The sequence below is a fragment of the Sceloporus undulatus genome, chromosome 4 (assembly GCF_019175285.1).
Source record: "Sceloporus undulatus isolate JIND9_A2432 ecotype Alabama chromosome 4, SceUnd_v1.1, whole genome shotgun sequence".
Classification (NCBI taxonomy): domain Eukaryota; kingdom Metazoa; phylum Chordata; class Lepidosauria; order Squamata; family Phrynosomatidae; genus Sceloporus; species Sceloporus undulatus.
The window spans coordinates 110,773,493-110,794,026 of NC_056525.1; the positions used below are offsets into that span (position 1 = coordinate 110,773,493).

At 39.6% G+C, this 20,534-nt stretch overlaps 1 protein-coding gene across 1 annotated transcript; it reads right to left on the bottom strand.

The window, feature by feature from the left end:
* Positions 1-620: 620 nt before the first annotated feature.
* DBT (dihydrolipoamide branched chain transacylase E2) lies at positions 621-19,851 on the bottom strand. The gene is made up of 11 exons (XM_042461696.1): positions 19,775-19,851; positions 15,772-15,895; positions 13,971-14,046; positions 13,113-13,294; positions 11,586-11,713; positions 10,152-10,395; positions 8,360-8,526; positions 6,384-6,461; positions 5,104-5,295; positions 3,967-4,038; positions 621-2,692 (listed from the first exon to the last, which is right to left on the bottom strand). Exons 1-11 carry the CDS (start codon positions 19,826-19,828, stop codon positions 2,525-2,527), a joined length of 1,485 nt encoding a protein of 494 aa, XP_042317630.1. The 5' UTR covers positions 19,829-19,851; the 3' UTR covers positions 621-2,524.
* Between the last annotated feature and the right edge of the window lie 683 nt (positions 19,852-20,534).

Consider the following 20,534-nt stretch of genomic DNA (forward strand, 5'->3'; position numbering starts at 1 on the left):
TTTTTTTAAAAAAAATTTTTGGCCAGCAATTATCATCAACTATCCATGTCAAAGGGCCCAGCCCTAAAAAGGCTGGTGTTGTTGGCTAGAAGGAAGTTCAAGAAATTCACCAGCCACTCCATATCAACTCAGTGGCACCTCAAAGACAATGTGATGCACATGACTCTCAGCCTGGGCAACAGAGTGATGTTTTGCCCAGCCAACATCTCTGCAGTGGCAACAGTCTGCTCCCTCCATGCAGACTTGCTCTGGGTTTCAGACTGAACTTTCTAGGGTGCTGAATTCAATCCTGAAGAATAGATTTTGCACCTTGGGAATGGGCCCTTTAAATTAGCCATTTGTGTGTCTGAAGCGGTTCTCATCTTTTGGTATGTGAGACTGCCAGATTCCCCTTTGGACCGGTATGTATAATGCCATTAGTCTATATGTGAGTATACAATTTAAAACAAAATGTACTCTGGAAAATGTTAAATGTAAACTATTTTCATATAGTTTCATAAAGTCCAACATGTTCCTTTGTCATATGGAGAGTAAGCGTGGGTGAGGCATCTCCTGGCATTAAGTTCTTGGAGGATCTAACGCCATGCACTTCCTCAGATAAAAGTCTAAAACCAGAGAAGTATAATAAAAGATTTATTGAATAATATAAAACAATGAAAAAGAAAGGTTAAAATAGCATATGCTTTCTTTTTTAAAAAAAATAAGCAAAAGCTAATATAAAGTTCCACAAGAGACATGCAGTATCCTTTCCCATTGCTCCCTCCTGTTCCTCGGAGAAACAAATATAGAAAAGCAATCTAATTTGCGATATTTTACCTCACCTTTTCACAGATTTTATTTTATCAAGATTTAATTTTCTTTACATACCTACAGTTCAGCCAAATAAACCTTCAAAAAGAGGATATAATTATTTAAAAATGAAGATTACAAGAGCATAATTTTAAGTAACTATGGAGCATATTGTTAATATGATTTTGATGGATGCTTGATTTTAATTCTCCCAATAGCTGTGCATTGTGTATTATTTGTCTGAAACCCATTTCGTCTTCTTACATCTGAGGTTTCATGCACTCTTAGGCCAGTTTGCATCATACATTTGATCTATATATGTGCATACAGCAAAATGGAGTTTGAACTTCAGTCATGCTGTGTAAAACCTTTATCTGAAACTAATTAGCATACTTTGATGTCAATGTATCTTCAGAAAATTTCTGAAAAATGTAATTTATTTTATTTAAGCTTTCTCTTCCTATATTCAAGGCAGCATATGCCCTTGTTTCTCTCTCTTAGTTGCTTTTTGACCCCCAACCATCCCCAGCTGTGCATTTATCTGGACCAATGTTGCATATGAATTGGCTATTAGAAAATTCCATAATTACTTTGTCTGAAAATGTGTCATTATGATTATAGCTAGAGAGATGAGCTAGATAGGATCTATTAGGGAAGATTGCCATGAAAGCTTCCTTCATATATAACATTTGTTCACAACAGTACATGGAAACAGCAATGTGTCATGAAAATTACCCATTCAAAAGCATTGTGACATCCATTGCATTTCATAACGAATATCAATTGCATCTCATTTATCTAGCATCAAGAATTATCCACATTTAACTTGGCACTTGACATCCTTTAGAAATCCATTCTTTAAAACATCTTAAGAAAAGGCTATTCATTTTGACTCCTCAGTCAAGTTACATCTGTGTGACCTACAGATCTTCTAAACTGTTGTTGAAGAATGCAAAGATCTCTCCATTAGGAGCAGCTTCACACATTACAGAAGTACCAAATATCTGTCTATATATTATAGGCATCTGTAGTGTCCCTTGTAAGACCTGAGAGCCATACTCTTATTTTTCAAATGCATGTGACACTATATATGAGATTTACAGCTTCTCCTTCCAAACAGGAAACATTGTGGGCATGCATGCTACATGGTGTGTACTTGTTAATTTCAGTAACTGTAGACACCTGTGTACCATTTTAGGTGAAAAGGACTTTTTAAAAAAGAAAAAGAAAGAAGCACCATTAACCAAGGCCACCCCCAAAATATTTAATAAAAGAAGCATAAAAGGCATCTTATGTGCATTAGATACATTAGAAATTTGGCAACCCTGCTAGGTTTTTTTTTTCAGACACAAACTCTTATTTTTCATTAGGAACAAGTTTCAACATAATTTATTTTGTGTATAGCACAAGCAGTTTTAACCAGAAATCTTAGAAGCAACTTCAGTAGCCTTCTGGTAATGTCAGTATATGGCACTTTAACCACCATACATTTCCCACTGCCTTAACACGGAGTCATACCATGACCTATGACAACCTTTCACCAAATAATTTACCACCAAGCTACTCAACTAGACAGAATGTAACAGGTAATCAATGCAGTGGCCACTGTCCGAAAGGCCTAGCTGTTACACAATGTAATTGTGAATTAGGAAACGTAGTTCTTAAGGGCACATGCTAGCAGCGCTAGCTTGATAGCAGTTCCACGTTAAAAACTGAGTCTAGGCATTTGTCTTCTTTATTTAAGATCCAGCAGCATGGAAGCAGGATTTTCCAAATATGATTTCCACAAATTAGAAAAACGGGACATGGTTGCACCATCAATGATTCTGTGATCCGCTGACCAGCTCACATTCATGATTTGTGCTTTAACTATTTCACCTTTACCATTAAATCGAGGGACAATCTAGAAATGGAGGAACAGAAAGAGAGAGTACTGTAGAAAAACTGAGGATTATGACATAAGAATTCCCCAGCACCACTTACATTTGACCTGGCTATGCGAGAGTCACTAAATTTTTTCCATCTAAGGCCTTATGCAGACCAGCCCAAAAGGCCGGCCTGTGGACGGAGTCAGGGCGCAGCGTCCTGATGATGGACGTCCTGACTCCGCCCCAGGGTGCCATGCGACGCTCCAGACAGCACGTAGCATCATGATGCGCCTCCACCACTGCACCAGATAGGCACCATATAACTGCACTGCCAGATGGCACAACGCGGAAGGGGCGCCATAGAGCCGTGCCACCACGGATAGGGTGCCCTCCAAATGCCGAATCAGGGCAACAGCGTGAGGTTGCTGTGGCCCCAATCCGGCCAGGAAAGGGGTGGCCTCCCACCACCCCTTAGGAGCAATCTGTAGAGCCCCTAAGAGTTCTTCCTGTAAAATGATTGTGATATATTTTCTGAAGACCTCAAACCAAATAAATAAAATATCAAAATAATAAGAGAAATGATAATGTTTCAAGTCCCTTTTACAGTACAATTCTATGCATGTCTGGTAGACTTATTTCCAGGTAAGCATGCATACCACTGCAGCTGTACAAATACAATCACAAATGTATATTACTTGGGAATGCCCCACTAAACATCCTGTGTAGGCTTGAGGCTTAGCACTGTAAGCTTTAGTCACCTGAGATGCACATTGGTATCTTGATTATTACAAATTATAGGTGACCTGGTAAGCAGCTGTCAAGAACAGCCAAGCTATGGCAGATATTTTAACAGATCATATATAAAAATAGCCCAAGTATTTAAAAAATCCTGTGCATGATGCCAACCTCCTCCCAATACCTCCAATTCCTGGGAAAAGCAGAGAATTAGCCAATAATAAATGCAACTAATTTGCATTTTGCACTGAGGCAGTCAAGAAGGACATTTAAATGAGGAACATCAGTACTTGCATGTAAAATAACAGTTTTATATCAGTTCTTTTTCTTAGATCAATAAGGATTTCTAGACAAGCCTATTGCAAGGCTTGCTTTGCCTTTCACTCCCTCTGAGGCTGAGAAAGTGTAACTAGCCTAGGGTCACCCAGGGAGTTTCCATGGCTGAGCAGGGGTTTGAACCCTGACTGTAGTCAAATGAACATACCATTACACCATGTGGCTCTCTATGCAGACCTCATTTCATTACAAGTAAAATTTGACTTCTATAATAGTAATAGTAAAAAAATCAACATACCTGTATTTTTCCAAGAGCACCAATAGCTACTTCAGGAGGTAATATCACTGGCTTAGCATATGTACCACCAATCTAGGTAATTAAATGGAATGAATTAGGAATACAGAGGATATGAAGAACCAGCATAATTTTTATGCTAACTGTATGAAGCAACCTCATTAAGGAGAGAGTAATTTGTGGCTCTCTAGGTATTGTAGGATTGTAACTACTATGATCCTTAAAAGGTGGTTTTATGAGAAGGTCTGATGGGAACGCTAGCCACTTGTGGAGAGCCACAAGTTGTTGACCTCCCACCAACAAGTCAGAAGACAATCCACCAGTGACTATGTGAGTACAACTGCATGCACTGCAGAGTTCAACCAAATCTTTCTTTCTTTCTTTCTTTCTTTCTTATTTATTTATTTATTTTTATTTATCCCACCTTTCTCCCCAAGTGGGACCCAAGGTGGCTAACATATATAAAACACAGTAATTATAATTGTACAATTAAAATCATATAAATATAAAAATTGCAAATATAAAATGTAAAACATACAAAGTTGAAACTAACAATCCAAGACCATCCCTCTCATCTTCTCTCTGCCCTTCTCCTCTCTGCCCTTCTCTTGTTCTTGGTCACATGTTTCTAACAGCCATAGGAAACCCATACATACCTCTCATTTTGAGTTATCCTGTCCCTCCCAGATCCTAGACTGTAAGATGCTTTTGCTCTTCCCCACTTCCTACATAGACTTCACTACTTTTAAAGGTAAAGGCAAAGGTATTCCCCTTTGACAAGGTTGTCATCATGTCTAACTGTAGTGGGTGGTGCTCATCTCCGTTACTAAGCCGATGAACCAGGGTTGTCAAAGACAACTCTGTGATCATATGGTGAGATGACTTGCACAGAACGCTGTTACCATCCTACCAAAGTAGTACCTATTTATCTACTTGCACTTTTACATATTTTTGAACTGCTAGGTTGGTAGAAGCTGGGACTAGTGATAGGAGCTCACTCCATCTTATAGCACCTTGGTCCTGACCTGCCGACCTTGCAATCATCAGCGTCTTAATCACTAAGCCACTGCGCCCCATCATTACATTAAAAAAATTATAAATAGGGATATCTTATATAGCTAGAGAGTGAAGGCTACTTACTGTGCCGATGTTGGAAAGTGTGAAAGTACCCCCTGTGAGATCACTTGTTCCCAGCTGGTTAGTAGTTCCCAAATTTTGTAGGCGGTTTAATTCTGAAGCAACCTCAAACACACTACGAGCCTCAACATTTTTCACATTCGGGACAACCAAGCCTTGTCCTGTATCCATAGCAACTCCAATGTTGTGAGAAGCCTAGAATATATAGCCAGAGAAAAATAAAGTTTAGAGGGTTTTTTAAAAAGTACCTGCTCCCCCCCAACATTACACAGTTACTATTTCCTCATCTGTCAAGCCCTTAGGTGAGCCCAAACAGTTATGCCTGCCAGAATTTTTAAAGTTCTTCAGCACCATTTTCCTTTGCATCGTCCTTTGCATGCCCCTAAGTGTTATTCTTGACTTATTTATGGGCCTTATCAAAATCCTTAATTTTGGCACCCCCACCTGCCTTCAGCTCATACATGAGGTCAACTTACACACACATATATACGGTATATGTATTGCTGCCAAGCTTCTATTGATCTAATGAGCCTACTCTAGCTAGAATTCACAGTTGGATTTAGGCCCATAAAACATGCCAATACTATTTAGTTTGGGGATGGGGATACATTTCTAATGGGGTATAAACAAAGCACAGTGAAAAATGATCTAAGATGACAGCAGGAGGAGAGAATCATTCAAACAACTGGTTGGAGGCAGTTGTGAAAACAACCTGCTTTTCTGAGAGGTCTCCACTTTATTTTCAGTAATTATTTATTCTCTTTCACAGCAGCTCCCCTGCACCAAATCCCTCTCCAGGTCTTTCCTGAAGATCCCTCAAACACTCAGAAGAAGTGCTACAGGAAGCATACGGAAATACAGCAGGGTGTACTAAAGGAAAACTTCGTTCCTGTGACGTTAGGCAACCCGTGGAAGGTTAGAGGTCCATACTGGTCCCATAGAAGAGTTTAGAGGGCCAATTTACAGAAATAAATATACTCTCTCAAGTTAACTTTCTGTCTGCAGTACAAACTTTCCTTTATATTTTTTTGTTATTGTATAATAAATGGCAACACAAAAACACCACAACTTGGTAACATCACCCAAGGAGACATTCTGCTGTGCTTTCTGCAACTGGACTTGTTTATCTCAGATTGGCTTTTTTAGTCATCAAGGCGCTTATAGAAAGCGTGGGATGAGTCCTTCCTGAATCATCGTTTGCGAAGAAAAGTCAGAGAGAACTAAAGGAAGCTGTAGGTGTAAGATACAAAAGGGATGCCCCCTTTTAAAAAATGTATACAAACCTTGTATGTGATGTTTTGGCAATTTTCATCCACAGAAGCATTAAGAATAGGGTATTGTAATAAGCCTAAAGAAGCAGCCTGTTAAATATAAAAACAAAACACAAAAAGGAATATACTTCAAACTGTTAACTAACCTGAAAGTATATATGTCTCTATTTTTCAAAATCAAGTTCCTCACGTAAATAAATATGCTTAGAAGAAGGCTGTATATGGACTGGATTCAAAGGTAGCCACCTATGAACAAAATGTCTCCTATCAGTGATCCAAGAAATGTTTAGATCCAAGCCATTAGATTTCCTCTGCCTAGTCACTTGTGGCAAAGAAATAACTTCATAACTTCATAGCACTATAGATTTTTCCAGAATTTTCAAAATATTCTGATAATTCATTTTTTTGAAAAAGCTAATTTTGACTGCAATTAAACTAATTGAAAAAGTAAGCACTTGAGAAAGCCTATAAATGTAAAAGACTGTAAGGAAGAGAGAATTCAGCATTTAAAGCAGGAGTGGAGAAAATCAGGCTATATGGCCATGTCTGGATGCTCCTAAAATTCCCCTTGGCATTTCTGGATGACTGTGACCCCTTCATCACGATGCCAACATTTGGTGGTTTCCCAGCACTTGTGTATTATTTTTCTTTCATTCTAAAATGCTGCAATGCATCTCCTTACGAGTTCACTACTGGCAGGAAAAGAATTTAAGATTATTTGTTGGCATTTTTAGTCCCACACTTTTGCCTTTGGCCCTAGTGAAAATTGACCACCAAGAACCTCTCTGAAATTTAAATTGATCGTCAGCTTAATTCATCTTTATAGTAGAAATCTGTTATATCATTCCAATTAAAATGTTGCAAAGTGATTTACATTTTTAAAAAATCAATTTTTTAAATTTCATTAACAATCTACCTTTGATCACATGTCAGCATATTAATTAATATCAGTAGTGGTGACATGGAGATACTGGAAGGAATGAGAAAATATTTATAATTTAATAATCCAAGGCTGCAATATTATGTATACCTATGTGGGAGTAAAACACATTTGGTGTGTATACAATGTGTATGGTCAGTGACAGATAGCCTAATGACAACTGGTTTAACAACAGAGCTCCAAAACACACTGCAGAAATAACCCACTGTTTGAGATGGCTTTAACTGCCCTGGCTAGCTCAGTGCTAGAGAATCCTGGGAACTGTAGTTTATTGTAGCACCAGAGCTCTATGAGAGAGGTTAAATTTCTCATAAAACTACAGTTCCCAGAATTCCCTAGCATTGTTCCAGGGCATTTAAAGATGTCAAACTGAATTATTTCTGCAGTGTGCTTTGAACCAGAGACCACATTGTATTTATTTAAGGGTTCTCTCTATTTTTCTCAGTTCTCAGTGTGGATTCCTTCCTCGCGTAATGCCTCCAGAAATGGCTGCATATTTTCACCTTTTGAAACCAGCAATGTATCCTTTTAACAATCCTGATTAGCACTGGCCTTGGATAAACAGTTAGTAGACTGTTTGGTATATGCCATGCCTATGGAGAAACTCACATGAAATAGGGGAGTACCAGCAATACAAAATAAAAGCAGTTCCTGCATTGTGGTGCAATTACTTTTTCTATGTAACAGGGACGTAGCCAGGATTTTAGAAAGGGGGGGGGGGGTCCAGACTAAGTGCCACCATTATAATAGGGCTTGGGTGCAGCGGCACAGCAGCACACACCATTCATTTTTCTAATGGAAGGGGGGGGGGTCCGGACCCCAAGATCCCCCCCCCCCGGCTACGTCCCTGTATGTAAGTTCCCTTTAGGTTGTTTATACTGGATTCCACTGAACATTCCCATGACTAGCCAGGAGGAGAATAAAGATTGCAGCAAGAGTTTCTGAAAACCTTGGCCATTCAATTTAGTCATATATACCAAATTATAGTTCCACAGCTAACATTAAACTCTTGCTTTGAACATTTGGTAGGCCTGTCCATATGCCTCACCTTTAAAAAGAAGGGCATGAAAGTGAGGTTAACTCCCCGTTCTTGGGCTACAGGTTTCAACTCTTCTCTCAGTTGGATGAGCTGAGTAAGATTGACCTCATCACAATAACCGAAGTGAGGAATCTTCAAAGCAGCAGTCATGGTTTTCACCATTACCTTCTGGAATCCTGGAAATCAGAAGGGGAAAAAATATAAATTTGAAACAAAACTTTTTACAGTTAGTGAGTTTCTTACCACCTGTCTTATTTTCACTCTTACATTTAACAAGCAATTAGAGACATCAAAAACTGAACAATCTGAACAACCAAAACTAATACACACTTTGGGATTGTACATATTACTATTGTACAATGGAATACAGAAGAAATTTCACACAAAAAAACTTATGAAAAAGGGAAAGTCTGAAAAGACCTGCATATAGTTGAAGTGACTAAGGATAGCTGTGTACACAGAACTATTGGGGCAACCAGTGCTATAGTTTATCTAGGTAGGTGTGGACTTGATCAATGCCCAAGACCTTAATTCAACTCTTCAGTCTGAAATGGAGCCATCCCCACTGCCTCCAGTAAGTAGCACAAAGTAGTAGGCCTATAGCATAGGAATGACCTGAAACAATAACAGTGTTTTGTTTGCCAGGGCCTTGCTGTGCCACAGCATAGATGTTTTACCCAGACACAGTCTACATTAATTTCTGAATTGGTTGTTATATGCCTTAAAGTCCAACATATTGAAATCCTTATACTTGGGTTTTCTTCCCCAGATGTATTTAGTGAAGGTTTGCCATTGCCTTCCTCTAAAGCTGAGCAAATATGACTTCCCAAGGAGAGTTTTCATGGCTCAGCAGGGATTTGAATGCTGATCTTTCAGAATCATAGCCCTTCCCACAAATCACTACATCATGCTGGCTCCCATTCAGGTATATTACTTCGGATTAATTTTGGAACACATCAGGGAGGGGAAGCAAGTTTACCCACCCAGAAGCTGTTATCACCTTCTGCCAAGGTATTCATCTACGTAGCCATTTACATACAGACCAAGACCCACCTCCAGCACTTTCAGTTCCTGGCTGCAGATGCAGATCAAAAGTGCATTCAGCATGCTCACTAGACTCCAGATGAGCCTGGTGATTTAAAACTGCATTGGCTGCATATATAAAAACCTCAGTCTGAACATAGGCATTTCTAGTTAGATCAAGGTGGACATAAATTCTATGGTATAATGGGTAAATGTTTGGATGTTAAAAAATCCAGATTCAAGTCCCTAGTCAGCCATGAAATTGAATGAGCAAACTTGGGCCAGTCCTCTCTCTCAGCTGTACCTACCTCACAAGTAGGGAGAAGAACAGCTATGTATGCCAGCTTGAACTCACTGAAGAAAGGCAAGAAATAAACTTAACTAGTAAATAAATAAATTAATTCTGACATTACTGTTAACGGTTTGTAGAGCAGCCCCCAGCAGTCTACCAGTTTCAGTGTGGACTGTTACAGACTGCCAAAATAAAGCTGTTTCGGGTCTCTTTGGAGGTATGCTGTTTAAATGATGCATGCATCCTAAGAATCCAGAAGCTGCACCAAAGCTGCACTTCAGTGCTTAGGAATGGAGTGTGGCTTTGGCGCGACCTCCGGACTCTTAGGACCCATGCATCATTTAAATAGCATACCTCCAGAGAGACCCGAAGCAGCTTTATTTTGGCAGTCTGTAACAGGTCCATGAATGCAAAACCAGTATTAAATGTACTTTTCCCTGTTGTTTTCACATAACATGTGCTATTAAAAGGAGTTGTTTTTTTTACCTGATAAGGCCACTGTTTTATCTTTCCCTGAAAGTACTACAGGTTTGGAAACTGGCATAGGAATCCTAGATGCCTTCTCCTTTGATGAGTCTGCTGCAAGGTCCATTTTTCGTGGAGGTGGGATTATTTCAGGCTTTGGTGACAGAGGTAAAATAGCGCCTGTCTGTTTGGCCAAATAATTGAGAATGTCTTCTTTGAGGATACGGTTATCCTTCCCTGTTCCAACAACTTCACTCAATTTAATCTGAAAGAAATGGAGCAGGTTGAGTAACTCTGGATATAGACCACAAGCAGGAAAATATACATACTTGTACTGAACTGGGTTGCAAGGAAAATAAAATGTGTTACAAGATTGGCTAGTTACATGTCTGAAGAATTGATGCAAATATTTATTTATATGACCTCCATTAGCTCTTAGTCCATAGAGGTCCAATTAACTGTCTGAATTCCAGATTCTGGAAGCAAAACCAGATTATTCAAGAGAAGGATGTGAAGCCAAGATGAGTATTTTTAAGTCACCAATTCACTTATTGTAAATATGTAGGTAATTAACTGTGTAAGTTAAAAAAGTCCCATGTCACATATTTTATATGAAGATAACACAAGCATTTCTTCAAAGCAACACAGGAAAGCTGCCATGAAAGACCCATGCACAACTGAATCTGTTCTGCCCAGTATATCTAAGAAACCTCATCCTGCTGCCCATGTCCAATTAATTTTTGTATTTATGCATTTTAATGTTGTACTGTTTTTCCAGTTTTTAGCTACTTTGAATCCCTATGTTAGGGGAAAGGAGGGATATAAGAAAATAATTAAATTAAATACTTGTCCACAACCAACAAAATGCTGTCACCTAACATTTTAAATGTGACCTTTTCAGTGGTGGCACCCATCCTCTGAAATATTCTCCCTCCTAGAGGAAGATAATCTGTGTCTGGTTTTTAAAAATTCATGAAAACACAGAATTCAAAGATGTAGCCCTGTTAGTCTGGAATATCTGTATGCAAAGGGATTGAGAGAAACAGGATGGTAGCATAGCTTTTGTAGACTACTTCATCAGATGCATGGAAAACACTGAATGCAATTTCTCTCCCTCCATCCTGCATCATTTAGTTTAGTATGTAGAGGAATACTGCAAATTCAGCCCACATCATGGAAGATGCCAGCACCATTACCCATAAGAAAGGGGTTTTGAAGAGTCCAACATTTTGCTCTAGCCCCAAGCGCAGAAATCTAAATAAGCCATCTCTTTCTATCACAAAGAAGCTGCCAGAGTCTACCATGTACCAATACACCCTCTACTTGGCCATGATGTTGGCACAATCTTTCTTTCATAAACAGCTTTTACTTGGCTCTCACACATCCTATCCCACTGGACAATACATACGAGAGATCTACTGCAAGATGGTCTGTTTCAGTACAAAATACACGCACATTGTTTTCCATGGCAAGGCGGCGAACTGCAGGGGTTGCCAAGGTTTTGTGGCCTTTAATCTCCTGGTGAGTCTGTTCTTCATGTGACACAGCAGGTGTTTCCACAACATCCTCTTCAGGAGCAACATCTGAAGATTGGACAGAAAATGAATGAAGTGTGCTAAGTGATATAGAAACATTTTACGCTTGTTCTTTCATTTAAGCATAAGGTATGTTAAATGGGATATACTTAGGAAAAAGTGGCTGAGATCCCACATCAGCACAGCATAAATATCTGCTGATCGGGCATTTATACGCTATTCTATACACTTTAATATGCCACCATATGCTCAACAGTTCCGTGGGCTCATCTTCACTTGTGCCACCATCAGCTGGAAAGAACCATTGTCCAAAAAACCCTACTCTGTATGTGCAGTGCAACTTGCACATGTGTATGCCACTAGCAAGATGCCTGCTAGTGCTTATAAAAATGCACACATCAATGGAGTGGTGTGGGACTGAACCACAGAAAGATGGCTTCCAAGTTGCTGTAGATTATTTCTAGTATTTCCATTTATTCTGAAAGCCTCTATGAATTCAATGAAGGCTGCCAAATTATTAAAAAATAAAATAAAATTGGAAATGTGAGCCAACCATAGCCTGTCAACACTTCTGGTCAAGGAGGTAAAGCCCTGCACAACTAGTTTCATACATTCAAGGGTGTTTTTTGTTTATGTTTCTTATGCATCTCCAAATAGATACCTATCCCTCTGCCTCAATACTGTATGGCAAAACACGTTTTCAGACATTTTAAAGGACTTTGTGATATGGTCCAACTTATGATACAATCCACTTGTGACATGAAAGAGGCTTTTGCTTCTGATTTTAAACTTTCTCATGACATACAAACTCAGGGGACCTGTGCTTTGTTTAAACCAGGGGTGAGCAAACTGAAGCTCTCCAGATGCTATTGGACTGCAACTCCTGCCAGCACAGCCAATGTTATGGAATGGTGGGAGTTGCAGTCCAAAATCATCTGGAGAGCTGCACTTTGTCCATTCTGGTTTAATCCATAATTATTAAAAACAAATTAGGATTAGCAATCATTGTTTGAACCTGGCTGGTTTTCAATCACTATCGTTTAAATTAATCATAATTCCTTGAATTAAGAAATCATGGGGAATTGTTAATTTTTAAAGGTAGAGCTAATGTTTCCAATCTCCTCCTCTCGCATAAAAAGAGTGGGAAAAGGGAGAGTGTATACATTTATGGTTCTTGAACAGAATAAGAGATGGGAACATTTCTCCACAACATGAAAGATCCCTATACAGAGGGATTGACAATGAAAGCAAATGGAATCAAAATACTGAGGTAGAAGAACATAAAAGTCTCATTTTATTTTTGCATCTCCTTATGAATGTCCTAAAATGTTTGCAGAACATTCTGAATGAAGATTTGGTTTAAATCCTCACAAATCAATTTGGCTTTTAATTCTGTGGGGGGTAATACAGAATCCCAGCAAAATAATAAAAAACCAGCAAACATTACCTTTCACAATAGCTGTTTCTATATCCACCAGTGGTTTCCCCACATGGGCAATTGCATCTAATTCATAATGGAGTTTTCTAATGATTCCATCATAGCGGCTCGTGATAGTGACAGAGGCTTTATCACTTTGTACTTCACAGATGCTGTCAAACTGTGATACGACATCACCTTCTTTAACATACCTAAGAGAAAAGAGATTTGCATTAACATACATGCCAGTAATGCTAATTCATCAGCAAAAGTAACATTAACTTGCAGGCACGTAATATGTTCAGAACCAGATACTGTGGATGGGAGCACAAAAACCTCATTTTATTTGTAATCTGTTTTTGGAGGGTTTTTTCCCTGAAAAGTGGTGCATGTATTCTTAAAATACAATTTAGAATAAATAACTCTGGCATGTGTATGCATACTTTAATCATTTCTTTTGAGAGTTTGGGGGAACCGTCAATAAGTAAATAATTTTCGAGGTATGAACTTTTAATCACTTGTTGCTTAATGTGACAATTAATCTGACAATTCTCTATGTACTTACTAAGTCCCACTGAGTTTATAAGTAGAAATGAAACATCAACATTAATAAAATGAACATCAAGTAAGATTAAATAATTATCCTCACCACCAACAACAAATATTTCACTAACAATAGTGATCAGTTCGTCCTTTTCTCCCTTTCCCAGAAGTATTTTAAAAGCATTTCAGTAGGATAGGCTTCTCTGGCTGATGAGCTTCATTCACATGATTATCTTTCACGCAACTCTGAAACAACTGCTTTCCTTTCCTCTCCCCCACCCCCTTTAAGGAAAGGAAGTGGAACTTGCCTATGGACCCTCTATGGCCAGCTGCAATGTGACTTACCATTCTTTTACAGTCACCTCAGTGATTCCTTCTCCAATATCAGAGAGTTTGAACTGGACAATTTGACCACTTGAAACTTTAAAAAGACAATGGAGCGAATGTCAAACAAAGGTAGGACTTTGAAAAAGATGTTAAAGTTATGCTCAAGTCTGAAGTAATGAAGTAGTTCTAGATGCAAACTTTTAATAAAAACAAAAACAAAATGACAATGTACATACCACAAAAGTATTATGAAGTCTACAAAGCTTCCACATGTTGTTCATGTGCCATACAACTTTATACATACTGTATATACTCGACTATAAGTCGACCTCATGTATATGTTGAGGGCATGTTTTCGGGCCAAAATGATTTATTTTGATATGACCTGTGGATAAGTCAAGGGACACAAAGGATGTAAAGGATGATGCAAAGGAAAATGATGCCAAAGAACTTAGGAAATTCTGTCAGGTATAACTCATCCTAAAGGCTGAATGGATGAGAAAGCAGAGGGGATCCATGCCTCTTTTTGGTGTGCTCAGGATGGACTAAGCTCTCGCCTTTTACCACAATGTTCGGAGAAAGACGGATGGCTCCTTTTATATATGAGTTGAAGTACAGTACTTATGTTGACCCATGGATAAGTTAATCCAAGTGTTTAGGCTAATTTTTTTGACTAAAAATTCTAGACTTATAGATGAATATATACAGTATTTATTTAAATGTTGCCCCACTATGCTCAGTGTGGTTGTGTCTGTGCATGTCTGCCTTCAAGTTGTTTGTCAACTTATGGCGACCCTATGAATTCCACAGGGCTTTCTTAGGTAATGCATACTCAGAGGTGATTTTGTCAGTTGCTTCCTCTAAATATAGCCTACAGCACCTGGTATTCATTAGGCATACCAAAAATGGAACATTTGACTTGTACAATATTAGTGTATGATGGCTAATAAAGACAAGTGATTTTATGAAAAATGCTCTCAGTTTGGTGAACTTGCATTGCAGCAAGAACAAAATTGCAATTTTAAACTTTATTTTATATAAAAAAAAGCTTACATCTTTCCTACTTCCCCATAAATAAACTCAAGACAAGCAAATAACAGGTGAAACCATGTATGAAAAGTCATACTGGACTACTTTTTCTTCAAGTTTACTCAGAAGACAATCCCACTGTGTTTAGTAGGAATACATGAAATTGTAGACTAAAGCTGACCATTGGTTATGGCCACTATGTTCATTAGGCTTGCCTGTCAGTCAATGGCACTTTAGTTTAACAAGCTGAACAAACAGGAGTAAGATTTTTGCTTGATGTGCAGTCCTGTCACTCTTCCCTTCATGCAAGTAAGTGAACACGCCAGGAAACTCTCTGTCTTGTTCAAACCGGAAAACTATGGCTTAAAGGCTTCATAACAAGACAACTTCAAACCATAGCTTAATAATATCCTGGCTTGTTGCAGAGCTGCTAAGCAGAGTTTCCTGAATCAAGGCAAAATAGATAATATTAAAATATTGTGTTTTTTGCTTTGTTTTGTTCATATATGCAATAGGAGGAACAAGTGGTTGCATGCAATGCCATTTATTTCTCAGCTTAATACAACTGAGGGATAATTCCCTGAACCTGGCCATTCATATAAGAGTGGCTAGGACTGCTCCATTAGTGAACACCAAAGCTTCAGAACAATTGTCTATGCTTCAAAAGTTTGACCATGTAGCATGGACTAATGGTAAATATTACCTTCTCTGCCCATCTCTCTTTGGAATTATGGAAGAAAAAGTGCAATAAAGAGAACATTTTTTAAAAAATAGTGAGAAATAAACTCACCAGGAGTTGTTCTGAATAACCGGCACTGGTGTCGATGCCTCCATGCAGATTTGTCAAACCCATAAATGTATCTTGCCTTCACCAAACGAATGCTACTGTATGGTCTAGTATGAGGAATACAGAACTGGCAAAGGAAACAAAAATTAAAGCATTAGAGCTGTAAGAGTTAAATAGCATTGTGATTGCCATTTATTCTCTTATTTTAGTTTACCAGAAGAACATAAACGTTAATTCTTTATTTTTAGGAAAGTTTTGATAATTAAAATTAGACTGTGTATAATTCGTTCTGATCTCATGATTACTGATGTACTGGTTTTGGTTTGTTTGTTGTTTGGTTCAGAAGAGAGATGCTGACAAAGTAAAGGTTCACATGAAGTGATGGAACGTTATCTATAGACTGTATGGCACAAAAATCTTAAGGCTTCTCCAACTGACCTATATACAGTCTAATCACAGTAAAATTACCACACCATTCAACTATCTCATGTGTATATACTATATTTTGGAGGCAATGCAAAGCTCTGTAAGACCAGAAACTGCCTTTTTCACTACTGGGTAATGTAAGGGAATGCACATTCCCACTGCATCTCAGAAACATATTCCAGCAATGAAGGGCCAGTCCTCTTCAATCCCATGAGCTCAGCAGAATCCAAGATGAGAGGGTAACCAGCCTCCAAAGTCACAGGATCTGTAAAAATCTGGGTGGAATTTTTAGATGTTAATACAATCAGTGAAGCTTTATTCACTGCATCAAAGAAATCACAATAGATTTAGTGCTGTCATTGGATTAATATTATTTTCTTATGTATTTATTTTTCACTTATGGCAATAAGAAGGCACAGAGGATTAGACTTTATGGAAGTTTATTTAATATTTCAGACAGGTATATTTGGATGCAATTCACAAATATTACTTTCAGAATCATGTATCAAAAAAGAATTTCAGCTATTCAAGTTGCAATGGGAATCAAAGTATTGATAAAATGCAGCACAATTTCTTTTGAGAAACTGGGAAAGTGCTGCACTTACCAGTAGCTAAATAGATGCATTACGTCCTATCAGTTCATCAGTTCTAAGAGATAGGTAGCAGCACATACAGAATGATTCCTTGCACACCTCTCCAGTTCTATAGTCACCCACAAACTGAGGATGGTTGCAGGATAATCTAAAATGAAATGTTTCCTGTATAGTCAGCAAATTGTGGTCAGCATCCCAAAAGTTGCAAGTTCAAGACCAGCAAAAGGGCCCAAGCTCGACTCAGGCTTGCATCCTTCCGAGGTCGCTAAAATGAGTACCCAGACTGTTGGGGCAAATTAGCTTACTTACTAATTAGCTTACTTGCTGTTCACCGCTATGATCTTTGGAATAGCGGTATATAAATAAAACAAATTATTATTATTATTAAAATCTGGTCAACCTCTCAAGAGGAACTGCTGTCTTAAAAGCAAAGTTGACTGTTGAAATGGCTCACTGAAAAGTATATTATGTGGTTCTGCAAAATACTTCAAGCTGTTTGTATAATAAAAATTAAATACAATCTTCTTTTCAAACTCAGAAAATGAAGTACCTGTATGGGAGAGTAAGCAATTGTATGTTTCAATACGATACTTTTAACTATGCACAAAATGTGAAGCTGGGAAAGATTATTTTCTGACCCCACCCCTGAAATGTTGGTAATAAAAAATAAAAATAAACTGTGATTATATAAATAGTAAATACATTATGTGTAACTTGGTTTGCACAAATAATGATTATGTTAGGTGTATTAAATTTTAAAGTACAGGTTTTTCCCTAGACAGTAGTAACAAACTGACTAACAATTTACTTTTAAAGTGAAATCATGTTCTCCAAGGAGTCAAGGTGTGATGAAGAAGCAACTTGCTATGAGATCTGAAACAAAGAAACAGAGGCACCTAGGTAATAAGTGACCCATTCAGTAAAAAAAATCAAGAATGATCCATCTTCCTAATGCTTATAATAAAGTCTAGCAGAATCCTTTTGAATTAGATCTAAAAAGGGCAAGATATCTTGGCAAGACATTCATCAAGATTTATGTTATGAAACTAAAGCTGCATTTTATGCAAAGCTGGGGACGGCTGTTTGTGTGGAGACAAAATGTTATCGGTGTGCATATGTTTTCCATAACCCTCTCTAGTTACAATAGGAACACCTGCATAAGGTCTGACGTCTCCAATTCCCTAAAATGTTTAGTGCAAGGCTGTGACACTCCACATGTGGTTGACTACCAACTCCCATCATCACTCACCATTGGACATGCTCATTTAGGCTGATGGGAACTGGAGTCCAACATCATCTGTAGAGCCAAAGTTTCCCTAGCCTTGGTCTAGAACTACAGCCGCCCCTCTGTTTCCATGGACTTTCAAGCTGTGTGGAGGGGAACAAAATGGGGGACATGCCTGTGGTGCACACCTGCAGGTGTTTGCGGGTGCGCACCACCATTCAAGCCAATGGGGCTTGAATACTGGCGATTTTCCATTTTCGCCCCCTTCCCCTGGAACAGATTCCCCGCAAAAACGGAGGGGCTACTGTATTTCAATATCATGCCGAGAGGGTTTCAAAGCCTGTCAATGGTTAAAAGCAGGGGTAGGCAACCTGCGGCCCGCGGGCCGGATGCGGCCCGGCAAGGCCTTGGGACCGGCCCCAGCCCGGTCCTGCCGCCGATTGCCGCCGGGGCCTTTGGGGGACAATTGTCTATAGAAGCCTCAGAAACATGCATTTATATTAACATTTTTTTAAAAATCAGCAATTTTTTTCGCGTGTCCTCCATTTTTTTTTAAAAAAGTGTCTTCCATTTGAAAATTTTGTCCTACATTTGTCCTGGTTTATTTATATATTTAATTTTTTTATTATTTAATTATTTATTTTTTGGCTTCGGCCCCCCCAGTTGTCTGAGGGACAGCAACCCGGCCCCCGGCTCAAAAAGATTGCCTACCCCTGGTTAAAAGTAAACCTGAACCAGTGGTATAGCAATTAGAGTGCTGGACAGGGATCTGACAGGTCTAGGTTCACGTCTTCATTGAGCCACGACATTCACTAAGTGACCTTAGACTAGTGACTTTTCCTAGCCCAGTGATGGCGAAGCTTTTAGAGACCGAGTGCCCAAACTGCAACCCAAAAACCCACTTATTTATGGCAAAGTGCCACGTACCTCTGGCTTTCTAGTACTGTAATGAACTCTGGCAAACACAATGGCATGTGTGCCCACAGAGAAGGCTCTCAGTGCCACCTCTGGCACGTGTGTCATAGGTTCGCCACCACTGTCCTAGCCTGTCCTATCTTACAATATAGCTGTGAGAATAAAGGGGAAGGACATTTTCATTGCTTATCATTGCCTTGAGCTCATTAGATATGAATGCAGGTGGCATTATGTTCAGCAGTTATCATATTGTGAGCTGGGCTTGCACTATCCTCCTGTTGAGGATTCCCATTGATGGTCATGAATGACCCTAAAAACATGCCATCACAGCCTGATAGTGGTTTGACTGAAGTGTTCCTGAGGTGCTGCGCATTGGCGCACTGGGAAACAACATGCGCAGCGTGCTCCTGATTGCAGAGTACCTTGGGACAAGATGTTGGTTATTCAGACAGTCTGATGATGATAAAGGTCAATGGTTCACTCAAATGCATCTGAGGAAGTGGACCAGGTCTCTTTTTAAAAATGTATTTTGTTCTTTTAAGGAAGGACCCGTGTTAATATTGTAATAGTTTAATTCTCTGACAGAGCTCTGGTGCCACAACAAACTACCATTCCCAGAATCCCATAGCCCTGAGCCAAGGCAGTGAGAGTGGGACCAAACCGGGTTATTTCTCCAGTGTGGATGCAGCATCAGAAAGGGAAAGTGTGGGTTCTCCATCTGGGACTCCGACTCCAGCGTGGCAGAAGGAGACGGGCTCCAGGAGCCAGCGTCCAAGCCCCAGATGAAGAGAAGCCAGCCCGGGCCATAGCGACAGTCCCTCTCCCTCTCTCCCGGCCCTCTTCTTACCAGGCGCTCCGCCGCAGCCCTGCAAGAGCGCCTCAGGGCGACCACCGCCGCCATCTTACTCCCAGGCGGAAAAAGTACCCTCCACTTCTACACCCTCCCACCCGTCAGCCAATCAGGCGGCCCCGTTCGCCCTCGGGAGCCAATTGGGTGAGGGGAAGGCTGGCCCCGCCCCCTTCGCCTCCAATGAATGATGTTGGGAAGGAGGCGGAGCTTTGCCTGAGGACAAGGCATAAGGAGAGCCAGGAGTGTAGGGGTGCACTTAGCCAGACTGGACTCTTAGGTCCACAAACACACTGCAGGAACAATCCAGTTTGACATAGCTTTAACTGCCTGGCTCAAGGCTAGGGAATGCTGGGAAATGTAGTTTATTGTGGCACCAGGGATCTCTCTCTCTCTCTCTCTCTCTGACAGGGAAGGCTCAATGTCTCACAAACACTACAGTTCCCAGGATTCAAACTACAGTTCCCAGCAGGCCAAGTTGCCAGGCGCTTCTGGGAGGGATGGTAGTACTCCAAACCACCTGGAGGACCACAGTTTGGGGACCACTGAAGAGCATCCCTATGTGCAACTGTATGCATGTGCCTCTCCTCCACAGTTAGTAACTCTGAAGAAAGCCCAGCCCTCCAGGTTTTGTTGCACTGCAACTCCCAGCAGCCCAAACAAACATGACGACAACACACACATATACACACACACAGATACATTATATACACGCACACACACACATCACACACACACATATATGTATATATATCTAATA